The 13,756-nt window shown below is 35.1% G+C and overlaps 1 protein-coding gene across 1 annotated transcript; it reads right to left on the bottom strand.

Annotated features, from left to right (window-relative positions):
* Nucleotides 1–7,628: 7,628 nt before the first annotated feature.
* On the bottom strand, nt 7,629–10,884 carry LOC110924665. Its single transcript, XM_022168656.2, has 11 exons — nt 10,702–10,884; nt 10,012–10,086; nt 9,818–9,941; nt 9,712–9,733; nt 9,227–9,354; nt 9,009–9,093; nt 8,856–8,919; nt 8,682–8,752; nt 8,075–8,390; nt 7,891–7,971; nt 7,629–7,796 (listed from the first exon to the last, which is right to left on the bottom strand). Exons 1-11 carry the CDS (start codon nt 10,882–10,884, stop codon nt 7,629–7,631), a joined length of 1,317 nt encoding a protein of 438 aa, XP_022024348.2.
* Nucleotides 10,885–13,756: the final 2,872 nt, after the last annotated feature.

The following is a 13,756-nucleotide window of genomic DNA, read 5'->3' as shown; positions in this document are numbered from 1 at the left end:
AGGCTCATCAAATGATGAAGAAGAAAAGACAAGTTTCTGGAGGGAAACAAATAGTGAGTTTCTTGCAAAGAAGCAAGAAGAATTGAAGAAGATGGCTGAGAAGAATCTAGATACGAGAACCTGTTTCCGGTGCAACACTGTTGGACATATTGCCAAAGATTGTTCTAAGGCAATACAATCAAAACAGGGAGTATCTGATAAACTCAAAAAGAAAGTGGTTGAGTTCGAACGACCAATTGATAGAGAAAAATTGTTTAAAAATTCTAAATTTGAAATTGGTGAGTGTTCGAACAAGTTCTACAAGAAGAGAGCTAAATCTAACAACCAGAAATGGGTTGTTAAGATGGTTGGTGAAATCTCTAGCGATGATTCTGATAGGTCAAAATCAGAGGAGCTATCTTCGGGCGATGAAACTGATTCCATAAAATCAGTTGAGCCACAAGTTGTTTCAAAATGTGAAGCTGATATAAAAGATGAAAAATCAGTTCCGATTATGAATGATGACGAGTTTCCATCACTTCGGGCTGAGAATTATAAAAAGAAAATTGGTAAAACTGAAATTTCTAACCAATTTTATAATGATAAACTGGAATTTGATGCTGAGAAGGTCTTAACCCTAAGGTAAAACATATCTTTGGAAAGATGATTGAACGAAAAGTCAAAGGGGTTAAAGAATTTTATGAGAAGAAAACAAAGAAAGAAAAGGTTGAACCATCTCTGGTTTGTGACTGGGATGGTACATATTATGAATAGGGCTGAGCAGTACACGGTTCAGAACTGCCAGAACCGGGGAACCGTACCGGAACCGCTAGATCCAAACCGTATTTTTGGATATAGGGTCCGGTTCCGGTTCTTAAATTTGGGTAAAAACGGTTCCCGGTTCGGTTCCGGTTAAAACCATGGTTCCGGTTAAAGAACCGCTAGAACCAGTTGGGATTATAAATATTTAAAACCCTATTTTATTAATGGGTTTTTCAACATTATAATACCATCCTAATTCTTATTCCCTCTTCTTATATTCATTCCACGATCTCATCTTTCATCTTCTAATTCTTCTCCATCTCTCAACCCTAACCCTAATTGCTATCATACAAGTTCATCTCCATCAACACCCTGCAAATACAAGTACGCTATTCTACATGACCTTTTTTTTTATGATTGCATATATTTTCTTCTAGATGTTTGCTTTCTCATACATATAGTTTTCTGTATGTGAAAATAAAAATTGAACAAAAATAATCAAATCAATGTTGATTGAATTGTAAATGTGTATATATATAGTGTATCGCTTGTTTTAATTGTCAACATGATGGTTGTAATAGTTTTATTTAGAGATTGTTTATGGCTTGAAATTTTTTATTGTTGCTTTGCTACTTTTATTTTGGTTGCTTAGAACTTTGAATGTTGCAACTCTTAGTTAATGTTTTAAATGGTTTGATTCGTTTCTATTGAATTGTTAATTTTAGGATTTAATTGTCAACCGGTTCCCGTGAGAACCGTTTACACGAGAACCGTTTAACCGGTTCAGAACTGAAGCGGAACCGTTATAATACGGTTCGGTTCCGGTTCTTAAATTTAGCAATTAACGGTTCTGGTTCTGGTTCGGTTCCGGTTCGGTTCGGTCCGGTTCTGAACCGTTACACAACCCTTATTATGAACAGTAAGTCTCAGGACTTGCCGGAGCTCCCAGGTTGGTAAGCGTGGAGCATGAATCGGCATCCTTCTTGAATTTTATTCGGTAACGTCAATCATACAAACGGTAAAGAGATTTGTTTATGTTTGTTGGTTATAATTACAAGTGGTTAGACGATTTGATTGCATATGGTAAATCAAGGACATTAATTTGTACTTGTTTTTTTTTCCTACAACTGGTTGGAAGACAAGATGATGAACCACATCCCCGAATCTTTGTTTGATAAACCTACAAGTGGTAAAATCAATCAAACTTATTTTCCGGAAAAACCATTTTGATTAAAACAAACTTAAGTGTTTTGAAATTTAAATGGGAAAATAGTTTGTTGATAGGGGGAGTTCTGATTGTTTATGTGCTAGTGAATGGCAAATTGAGGTAATTTTATTTCGGTTGTCATGTTTCTGTACAGTTTGTTTTCATATTTTCGTTAATGTGTTTGCATTTTAGGGGGAGTAGAAACTTTTTAGAAAATCCAAAAACATCAGAAAATTTGAAAAAGTAAAAAACATGATAAAATCAAAAATGAGGTTTGTTGCGAAAAAGAGAAAATGATAGTACATCAGTGGACTATCACAACACGCTAAAGAAATGTAAAGTAAAAATGTGATAAACAATCTTACTACGGATGTGTCGGTAGGTTTTCGCACAATTAGTAAATTGAAACGAGATATAAACCTAATTCAAACTTGCTTAATTCGTGGGTAACTATTCTTGAATATATGGGTAACCCCCGAAATCTTGTTTGAAAGGTCTCGTATTCTGAGATACTAGGTCTTTATACTCAGTGATATCTGGGGTATTATCCCGGGACTTCTGCTGTATGGAAGTACTGACCTAGTCCCCGGATAATGCTTTTCGCAAAATGCTTGAAACATAGCATCGCCCTCAGCAAGCTGATGAAACAATAAAATTGATAGTCGCTGCTGTTGTAATCAAAGATCCTCTAAAGGGGACCCACCTAAAGTCGAAGCCGTCATCTCTCTGCGTATACGGAAGTATCGACCTGAGCTCTCATGGCCCTCGCATATAACCCTTTTACAGATATCATCTGTGGTATACTCACCTGTAAGACTGAATATTGGGATCTGGATACAGGAGTATATTCGAGTGGAGTGATACACAATTAAGTTTAAGTTCCTAAACATTAATATCGTATCTCGAATCGATTGAAATTTGTGTGAGAATTTAATGTGGATCAGTATACTGACAATCTAGGTAATTTGTTTAGAACTGAGTATGTTTAAAGCTTAATGGTTAGTGATTTGTCTCAAAACTGATATGATCCTATTGCACAAACTCACAAAAATATTGTTTGTACATAGTTCATTTCTGCATTTACTTTCTTTCAGAAAATCCAAAAAGATTTTTGGTGTGTTTTAGCATAAATTTTTGAAAAGTCAAAAAGATTTTCGACAACTGATATTGAAACGCAGATTTTCAAAATTCTAAGTGCTAAACATGATGGACAGACGGCTTGAAAAATTGTGTTGTTTTGATAAAAAAATGTTACAATTCCAAGTGGTTCATCAGTATCTGATTGTTTGATTTGTTTATGATAAGTTTCAAATGATGTCTAAATACTTAATTGTTTGTCATAAAACTTATGTATGTGGTAGAGTTTTGTGCAGGAAAAGTCATTATTTGAGGGGGAGTGAATATTGGAGCTGAGAAACTCAAAAGATGTCTACATCAAAGTGAGGGAGTCTGTTGGTGATAAAAGAGAGAGAAAGAGAGAGAGAGAGAGAGAGAGAAGCCCAGAGACTGATCAAGACTGAAGTTGTGAAGACACAGCACTGTCGTGACTTGATGGACGACTCCGTCAACATCTGAGGGGGAGTCTGTTGGTGCACCACATCTGTTGACTTCGTCTTAGATCGAGTCTTAGTCTTAGACTGTTAGTTCAGGGCACGTTTTACTAGAAAACAGGAGATTGTATAGGTGTTTGTAATAGGTTTCGCTTCAAGGGACATAAAGGTTCCGCTTGTATGCCATTGTTAGTTCCGCTTGAATGTCAAGTTGGAGGTTTCGCTTGTATGGCATGTACAATCAAGCGAAATCTCATGACCTATAAATAGTGGTCATTGAAGCGAAACAGATAGGATTCCTTGTAACTCGTACCGAAGTGCTGCCGGATCGAGATTTGATTGTAAACTGTTATACATCAATACAAAAAGGTGTTTAAAGTGATTTGCAAGCTATTTCTACGTTGATTACTTGTTTTCCGCACCTGTGGTTGATGAAAACTCTTCTGAACGACTCGTTCGGGTCGAGACACGATCCTACAGACACGCTGGAGGGGATACTCGTGGAAAAGGTGTGCTTTAAAGGTACGTGACATAGTCTCCTTAAATTCTGCATATTTATTTGGGTTTAGAGTATAAATAAAGTCATAGAGTAATAGATACGTTTGATGTGTCTTATAGTGACGAAGATCACTTGACCATCAAACGGGTCAAAATAAAGATTGAGATTTAGATTTGATTTGTTAATAAAGTGATAGTTTTCACTAAGTAGTCAAACGGGTCGAATTGATGTAATCAAAAGGACCGTAGAGATAATAACTAGAAAGTCTTGTATCTTGAAAGGTGTTGGATTGCACCACAATTACGAATTTACCCATGATACTTCTAGTTGTGAATCCGGGATATTGGGTCGAACTATAGAAGTAAGATATAAATGTTGCTCAAAACGGCACATTTGGATTCCGTATGAAAGAAGCTCTTAGTTCTATGGGAACACAAAGCCACGAATGGCGTAGATATGCCAAGGTTGAAAGCCCGGGATATTGGGTAAGTATGCTAGGTGTATTTAGAAACTAAAAAGTGGTACAATGCAACCATTGTTAATGGGTTGGATAAATGCAACAGGGAAATCGGGGACAAATCGTTGGTATCTCGGTTTCCGTGATGTGAAATTTACATGGTTAGATCCGTAATTTTATTACGGACACATAGGAAAAAGAATCGGTAAAACGGACTAGCGAGTAAAAAGTTATGATAGTTTAAAGTTGGAAAATGGTCAAATTTCCGGAGCTGGACAGAAGTGCAGGATTTTAACCTGCACCTGCTGGAAAAAGGGTTCTCCCGCGCCACGCGAAAGATCCCATTCGGAACCCCGCAACACGCGGAAGCCGCCGCGATACGCGACGGTCTACCAGTGTTCTCCCGCGACACGCGGCAGGACCAGTATTGGAAAATATTTATTTTTCTTATATTTTGACGCAGAATCTCGTTTATGCATTTCATTTAAATGTCAAAACTAACATTTTGATTGGTTTTGACTCTAGGTGATGAAGGGAACTAACCGGATGATGATCAAGCACGCTATTAAGAACCGAACACGCATTTTGAAAGCTTCCGCTTTAATTTAACTCTATCTAGACAAAGTTGATGATGTTAATGACTTGTTACTCATGTTTTAAACCTTTTAAACTAGTCGGTAGTTGTCTAGTAATTGTCACTTGAAACTTTTATTTTGTAGTTATGTAATTCAAGGTATCTTTTATATTAAAACTTTTAAAAATATAAACGGATGTTACAGTGTTCTTGACAGTTTTTATCAGATTATAATGTTTAGTTTAGTTTCATTTTGTAGTTCTTGATGTGTTATAATTCTTTTTTCATATAAAGATTTTATAAGATTATGATGTTTAGATGATACATTTGTATTTTCAAGTCTTTTTTATGACATGTCAACCTCCCCTGATGCTTAACGAGAAATAATAATGGCTGTCCAAATAAAATGTCTTTCTTTTTCTCTTTAGGATAAAATGTGTTGTAACAATTTGCAGTGAGTTATTAAGCATCATAGAACCTGAATATCACACTTACGCATTCATCACAGTCTCAAACGTACAAGATTTCATTATCAGTAGTCGTCAACAAACCAAGGACTTAGGATTTCATATCACAAACGATAACAACGAATATTGAAGCAAATAGTAACATCCCGGTTTGGGGTTTGTATCACACCGTCAAAAATAGAAGCAAGACGAAGCCTTAGAAATAAGTGGATGATCACAGACAAATGTTCAGAATAGATTTAAATAAATGAGATAGAAAAACCTACCATTTAGTGTTCATCGATTGCTTCCAAACTAAGAGTGTCTTGAATTATAACTTGAGTTTTTCGCGCTAATTTTTAATCTTCACTTTTATTCAGTCGAAAAAGAAGCTATAAACATAGCGGACGATATGAAATTGTGATTTAACAAATCTGATTCATTTTGTGGGCCTTTGACAGGATTTTATGGTTCACAACTTATGGGCCAGAAATTATTGAAAGACTTAGACCATTTAATTGGAAAAGGCAGCCAAATTTGGGCCCTTTGGTTGATTTTATTTGGTACTGATTTTATTTGTTAGTATGTTTACATACTGGGTTTTGTATAAAAAATATAAGCAAGTGAAATTGAAAAATCCATAATTTATGGATTTAAATACTACATATTTTTATCATCCTTGTCTTGGTTTTACCAATATATTGGTTCCTACAGTAAAGTTATTATAACGCGATACACAAGATTTATATTTTGGAGTTGAAGTTTAATGATAGATTTTTACCGAGTAGCATTGTCCGATAATTTATGTGCACCAACAAATTTATATGGATTTACCTACTACATGTTTCTAAACATTCTTGTCTTGGTTTTATTAGGAATTCGTTGGACCCCTTAGAAACATTATAATTTATATGGATTTAAATACTACATATTTTTTAATCATCCTTGTAATGCGATTATAAAGTAAACCTACATTCAAACTCTATATTAAAAAAGTAGAATTTAGACTATGTCAAACTAATTTAGACATCTCATATACTATATTTACAAATCAAAACACACATTATAAGCAAAGATTATCTTTCTCACTTACCAACGACAACCAAACTTCAAAGAACCACATACTTAAGTACATACCGAAAACATAGGTTTGCTTAAACATGAAAATATAACGACGTGAAAGGAGCTAAGTGTTAAGCCTAGATGGCTTCCTGTATTCTGTTTTATGATTATTCATCTATCATCTTAGGTAAGTTCTGTGAAAGGGAACCACCTGCAATCAAAAAGTCTAAAACAGTGTTTGAAATGACTGTTGGGTTAAAACCACTGTTGGGATTAAAACAGTGTTTTGAAACCACTGTTGTGTTAAACAATTTTTCGAAACGGCTGTTAGGTTAAACAGTGGTTTCGAAACGACTGTTAGGTTAAACAGTGGTTTGAAAACACTGTTGGGTTAAAACAGTGTTTTGTGGAGAAAACAATCGTTCTTTTTTTCCAAACAGTACTTTGACTTTGGTCAAACAGCTTTTTTAAGTTTGGTCAAACAGTGTTTTAAATTTGGTCAAACAGATTTTTAAACCACTAAGAATCATATTTTTCCAAACAGTTGTTTGACATTGGTCAAACAGTGGTTTGACTTTGGTCAAACAGACTTTTAAACCACTAAGAATCATAGTTTTTCAAAACAGTTGTTTGACTTTGATCAAACAGTGGTTTGACTTTGGTCAAACAGACTTTTAAACCACTAAGAATCATATTTTCCAAACAGTTGTTTGACTTTGGTCAAACAGTGGTTTGACTTTGGTCAAACAGACTTTTGAACCACTAAGAATCATATTTTTCCAAACAGTTGTTTGACTTTGGTCAATCAGTGATTTGACTTTGGTCAAACAGACTTTTGAACCACTAACAAATTTATATGGATTATATTTCCTAACATAAAACCTATTTATAAAGATTACAAAAAAGTAAACCACATAATGGTTTACCACATGTTCCAAGTTCATAAATTACCAACATCTAAAACATACAAAACAACTGTTTCAGTAGTTTAACACTTACCAATGACAACCAAACTTCAAACAACCACATACTTAAGTATATACCAAAAACATAGGTTTTCTTAAACATCAAAATATAACGACGTGAAAGGAGCTAAGGGTTAAGCCTAGATGGCTTCCTCCGGTTCCTTTTGTTGTTAGAAGAGAGTTCACCAACATTTTGACCTTCCACATCCTGCAACGAACGTTTACCATTAGGACTGGTGGCCGAATCCTTCTCGGCTTCGACAACGGAAGAGTCGGCCATAACAGATATGACATCCTTCAATTAAATCACAAAACAACTACTAAGGTATCAAATAATGTAATATAATCTACACTCAAGCAAAAAACAAAACTGTAGAATTCTTATTCACCTTTGAAATATCAGTACCGGCCATCTGTGAGGATTCAGATAATTGAACAACTTTAATTTCTGAACCTTCTTGACTAAACAACTAATATCAAAATATTACTACAAGGGAATTTAATTAAGATATTAAAACTACAAAAATTGGAAAGAAAAAAATAAATCAATATAAGATATACAAAAACTCTTACCTCATCAGCAACCTCAAGAGCATTTCCATTACCAGCAACCAATTCAGCGATTATGTCCGGATCATCACATACTTTTTGGATAATGTAGACGTGGTAGTCATGGTTAAGGTTGTAATCAGAAATTTTAATTTTAAACGCCAACTTCTTTTCGACCAAACGTGATATTTCATGTGGAAAACTTTCAGTATCATCGACCTTCACTTGGCGTTCCCTTATATCATTCGCAGTTGAACCAATAAGCTTCATTGCATCTTTATCAAACATCACAAAAGAAACGCTGCCAGTTTCATCTTGAACTGTCAAATGTACTTTGAACCTGTAATAAATGTCAAGTAAATTACAGCTAAAACCATAGCAGTTCTGGACATAAAAAGATCAGACGTTAACTTACTTTATGGTTATCGATGTGCATTCTTTATCGCATTTCGGACAAAACAATGAAGTAGGTGACAGATTCATGACCTCATCAGAAATGATTTTAGCATATTATAAGTACTCAATTTTGGTCAACACCTTCTTGTTACAGTCTCAACATGCCGGATAAAACCACCCATAGTTTTGTTGAACAATTTTGATCGTTGCAACTACCACACATGACATTACCTACGATATCACGGATAAAGCTTTATTAACAGGCTCAATTGATAAAATATAGAAAACATTAACAAAATTAAATGCCTATGAATGTATATAGAATTATTCTTACACTATCAATCTCAATAATTTCATCAACATGTCTCTTAGGAGTCTCAGTTAGAAATTCCTAACGATCTGGAAATACACTCTGAGATGAAAGAATGGTTTGAGAAGAAGAAGCACCAGCTTCAAATTGTTTCACTAAAAGACTATAAAAATAAAACCACAGTTAGCGTTAATACTCACACTTATGTTAATAAAAATAAGAAAAATATGAAATATAAATCAGTGATAGTACCTCCTGCGACGATCATTAATCTCACCAATTTCTTGGTTGAGAAATAGACGACTTCCAAACTTATCACTCTGAACAGTATATTGACCTGCAAGAAACTATATACATATCCAACAATTCATTAAAAATCACTAAAGAAATAAAAAAAAATGTTCTTAAAAATTGTAAGAAAATAGAGACTGGAAAAACTACACGAAATAAAACAGTCAAATATAAATTACCCTGCCACTTCCTAATCCTCGCATGCTGAATGACAGCCATCACAGTCTCATTCGGAGAGTTTTGAGACAAAAAATCATTAAATTCTTGTGCATACGCATTCCACAAAGTACAACGGACTACTTCTCCCCTAAAAGAAACAGATAAAAAAACAGCATTAAAAGTTCATACAATCATTTACTGTGAATATTGTATATCATTTACTAATCATTTACATTAAATAATGAAAATGATTTAATATGAATATACCATTAAATGCAATAAAGAATCTTATATATAAAATAATCTAATCATTGTCATTGTATTAAATAAGAACAACCATTTAATGAACTTTTATATAAAATAATCTAATCATTGGTATTGTATTAAATACAATCATAACACACAAACAAATTTATATAAATGACAAATTAGAATTTACTAGACATCTTGAAGATCCAAGTTCATCTTTTTTCTTTGGTTAGGAAATATTTCCATATCTCCACACCAGACAACAATTCCAGCAACATCTAAAATGGTAAACATAGCAACATAAATTATTGAAATTGGAAAGGGAGTAAAAACATATATCAGATTACCAGAAACAGTCATACCGCACGTGAGCAGATCCTTTCCTTCTCCATTAACAATGTGTGAATGTGCGATGAAATTAAATCCGTAATCAACACCTTGCCAAGCATTCACACTTGTAACAACCGTACACCGGTAAAAGTTAATCTTGTAACCATGGTTAAATAAGTTTATAAGCATCGGTATTTTCTCCAACACCAAATCTGGAGAGAATAACAAAGTCATCCTCATGAAGCTGTGAGATAAACTGTGGTATCAATGGAGCCTTAATCCCTGCCTGAATCTTACGGCCCTGACAAATAAGTGAAACCACATAGTTTAGAAAGAAACAAACAAACAGTACCTCAAAAAAACATAAAAGATACTCAGCTAAAGTCTCCACATATGAAGGATCAATAACCAACTAATATTCATGTTTGTTTCATTGTACCTAATCCTTTCACAAAAAAAAATCAGTAACTATCTATAAATGACCAAAATCAAACCAAAACATTAGTCTTTTATCATTGTAACTAACCCTAAATTACACAAAACAGAAAATACATAACCATGTAACTTTAGTTACACAAACCTAAATTACGAAGGATCCAGAAAACAAACACTAACTTCACAATAATCATCTATTAATCATCTATTTCTTTGGAAAAAAACAAACAAACAAATATTCATCTTTGTTACTTTATATCTAACCCTAAATTATAAAGGATCCAAAAAACAAACAAAAAATAATCTTTCTTTCTTTCTTTAAACAAACAATAACTTCACAATAATCATCTATTTCGGATAAAAAAACAAAGAAACAAATATTCATCTTTGTTTCTTTTTATCTAACCCTAAATTACACAAAACTCAAAATGAAAATGATAAAAAGAGTAAAAAAGGGCAGATGCTTGACAAACACTAATACCTTCTCATCGAGCAAGATCAGATCCATCCGAAAGGACTGAACCCATTTCCAGATGATTCGACACTTGAGATTCCACATATCTTTGGACGGATTCAAATCATCAATGAAACTGAGTGATAAAGATGGTGGTTCACCGTCGGATTTCTTGCCGGATGACATAGTTTGTACAGAAGATGCGGACATTTTGAAATGAGAGGAAAAGGGTGAAATGGAATCGGTGAAATTTACTAATGAGAAGAAAACTTTGAATAAGAAAGAGTGAAGAAGAAGGAGAGAGAGAGATATGATTACTTCTTGCAGTGCATTAAATGACAATTTCTTATCCCCATGCAATTTCAAAATTCCCTCCTAAATAAAACTCTTCTTTGCTAATAATAAAATCAGATTATATATTTTAGATAGATTCATATATATATATATAAATATTGAAAACGGAATTATGACATCAGCGAGTCTAAGTGGCATAGCTTAGAGATTGACACGTAGGCACTTTTACATCAGCTCATAATCTCTTATTATAGATAATATAGACTAGAGAATAACTTAGATTATATCATTGATATCCTGCTAACTATTGAAATAAGGTAAAACACAGATGAAGATGACTTTTTAATAGATTCAATATTGAAAAACTGGGTCTAAAACTTACGTATTCGCTGGGGCGAAAAGGAGTGCTTACTACGGGGATATAACGATTTTTAATTACAAGAACTTTTATTGTATCTAAAATGTCATAGTTCATTTTTTTTTGGAGTAAACTTCCGTTTTGCTCCCAGTGGTTTGGTCACTTTAATGGTTTTGCCCCAAACCTTTAAAAATAGCCATTTTGCTCCCTGATGTTTGGATTTTGTCTCCAGTTTGCTCCACGGTCTTAACTCCATCCATATTCTATGTTAACTGAAAGGGTATTTTGGTAATTACAAATATAAAATAAGGGTATTTTGGTAATTTACATTTAAAATTAAATTTTATTAATATATGCATAACGAGTTCAGTCTTCACTCTCTCTCTCTACAAGATCACCCTCTCTCTCTCCTACACCACCACCCACCACCAATCGCCACCACCTCACCGTTCCCTTACCACCACAACCACCTGCTATGACCACAACCACCTGCTACGACCACAGTCTATTCTTTTATCCTTCCAAATCAATTCTTTATTTACTTTATCTCTCTCTCTCAAACACAAGCACCAACACTCGTCACCACAACACCACCACGTGCTAACAACAACCACCACCACGACACCACCTGCCCTTCCGAATTACCGGAGCCACCCAAACCACATACATATCAACCTTTTCAACTATCAGATTTATGAACCAGATCTCTAACCCCAAACATCAGATTTGTAATAGATCCGTTTGTTTAACCATATTCAACATGTTCACCATCCTCTTCTACAAGTGCCACCGCGGACAAGCAGCAGCACCACCACCAGAAATCATCACCTTCGCCCCAAAAACCACCGGAATCACCACCATCTCTCTACCTTCTATTGCGGAGCCATGACGAAGTCCAATAGTTTAACGAGTTTGGCCGACGATCTAGGGTTTCGATCCCTCTATTGCTGTTGTTGACCACCGCGAACCACCATGGCCATCCTTCGTCTTATTTGTTCTTGTCATCGGAGAGATGAACCTTAGTTCGAAACCCTATATCTAGAAGTTGTTGTCAACATCCTTTGTATCCCTGGCCGCCGCTACCAACAACGGTTCACCTTTCACCGCCACGATTAGTTTAGCCTGTCTGGATCCACCATCACTCTATTTTCTCGAAGATGAAACCTCAACATCCATGACTAGGGTTAGATGAAGATTTCGGGGTTATGGCTTCAGACGAAGATGAAACGATGATGGTGGTGGTGTCATGGTGACGGGTTGCGTGTGATGGTGGTGGCTGGTTTCATGGTGGTGGCTGGTTAGGTTGAAAGAATTCTGACTGAATAGAGAGATGAAAGGGGAAGGAAGGGAGAAGAAGGGTGAGATGAGAGAGAGAGAGAGAGAGAGTCACTTTATAATATAAAAAGATCTCATAAATATATTTATTAAATTACCAAAATACCCACAAAACTAACAGACGTTTTAGATGGAGTTAGAGGCGGGGAGCAAAATGGTGATAAGTTAGAGAGATCAGGGAGCAAAATGGCTATTTTTAAAGGTTTGAGGCAAAACCATTAAAGTGAACAAACCATAGGGAGCAAAACAGAAGTTTACTCTTTTTTTGTTTGTAGTAATTTAAGAATTTGAAGTTTAAAATTTTAAAAATTTCAATTGTTGGAAATTGTTAGAACTTGAAATTGTTGGAATTGGAATCTCAATTTTATTTTTGATGTGTTTAGTTGTCAAATGAATTAGAATTCATCACCCAGGCACCCTTCGGGACAAAATTGTTTGGGTAGGAACGGTACAAGTCGACACAGTTCGCGTCGAAATGGTTCGCGTCAAAGCAGTTCTATTCCAAACGGTTCGTGTCAAAACGATTCAAGTTGAAACAATACGGGCCAAAACGGTTTGGGTGGAAACAGTACGGGTCAAAACGGTTCGGTTCCAAATGGTTGGAGTCAAAACGGTTCGATTCGAAACGATTCGGGTCGAAACAGCTCGCGTCAAATCCGTTCGATCCAAGCAGTTCGGTTCCAAGTGGTTCGAGTCGAAATAGTATGGGTCGAAAGGGTTCGGGTCAAAACGATTCAGTTCCAAACAGTTCGCGTCAAAACGGTTCGAGTCGAAATAGCCTGCGTCAAATGTCACACCCCGATTTCCACGTGTCTCACCGGTGGGCCCGGTGGGGGATTATCGTGACGTAGTTGGCAACAATATAGTCAAACCACACAATATATGAATGCACAGCGGAAGCATAAAGATAATTATATTTCAACCATTGTTTGTAATATCAAATGTATTACGAATAGTCGAAAGTATCCACGGGGGATCAAATAAAAATATAAGTATTGTTCAACAGACGTAGGCATCTTAAGCTTGCGAGACTCTTTATGATGCTAAGGAGAATATCCAGCCAATTACGCATAGTACCTGCATTTAGTCTTTTTG

Source organism: Helianthus annuus, chromosome 12 (genome assembly GCF_002127325.2).
Source record: "Helianthus annuus cultivar XRQ/B chromosome 12, HanXRQr2.0-SUNRISE, whole genome shotgun sequence".
Lineage (NCBI taxonomy): Eukaryota > Viridiplantae > Streptophyta > Magnoliopsida > Asterales > Asteraceae > Helianthus > Helianthus annuus.
This window is presented reverse-complemented; position numbering and strand designations above follow the sequence as displayed.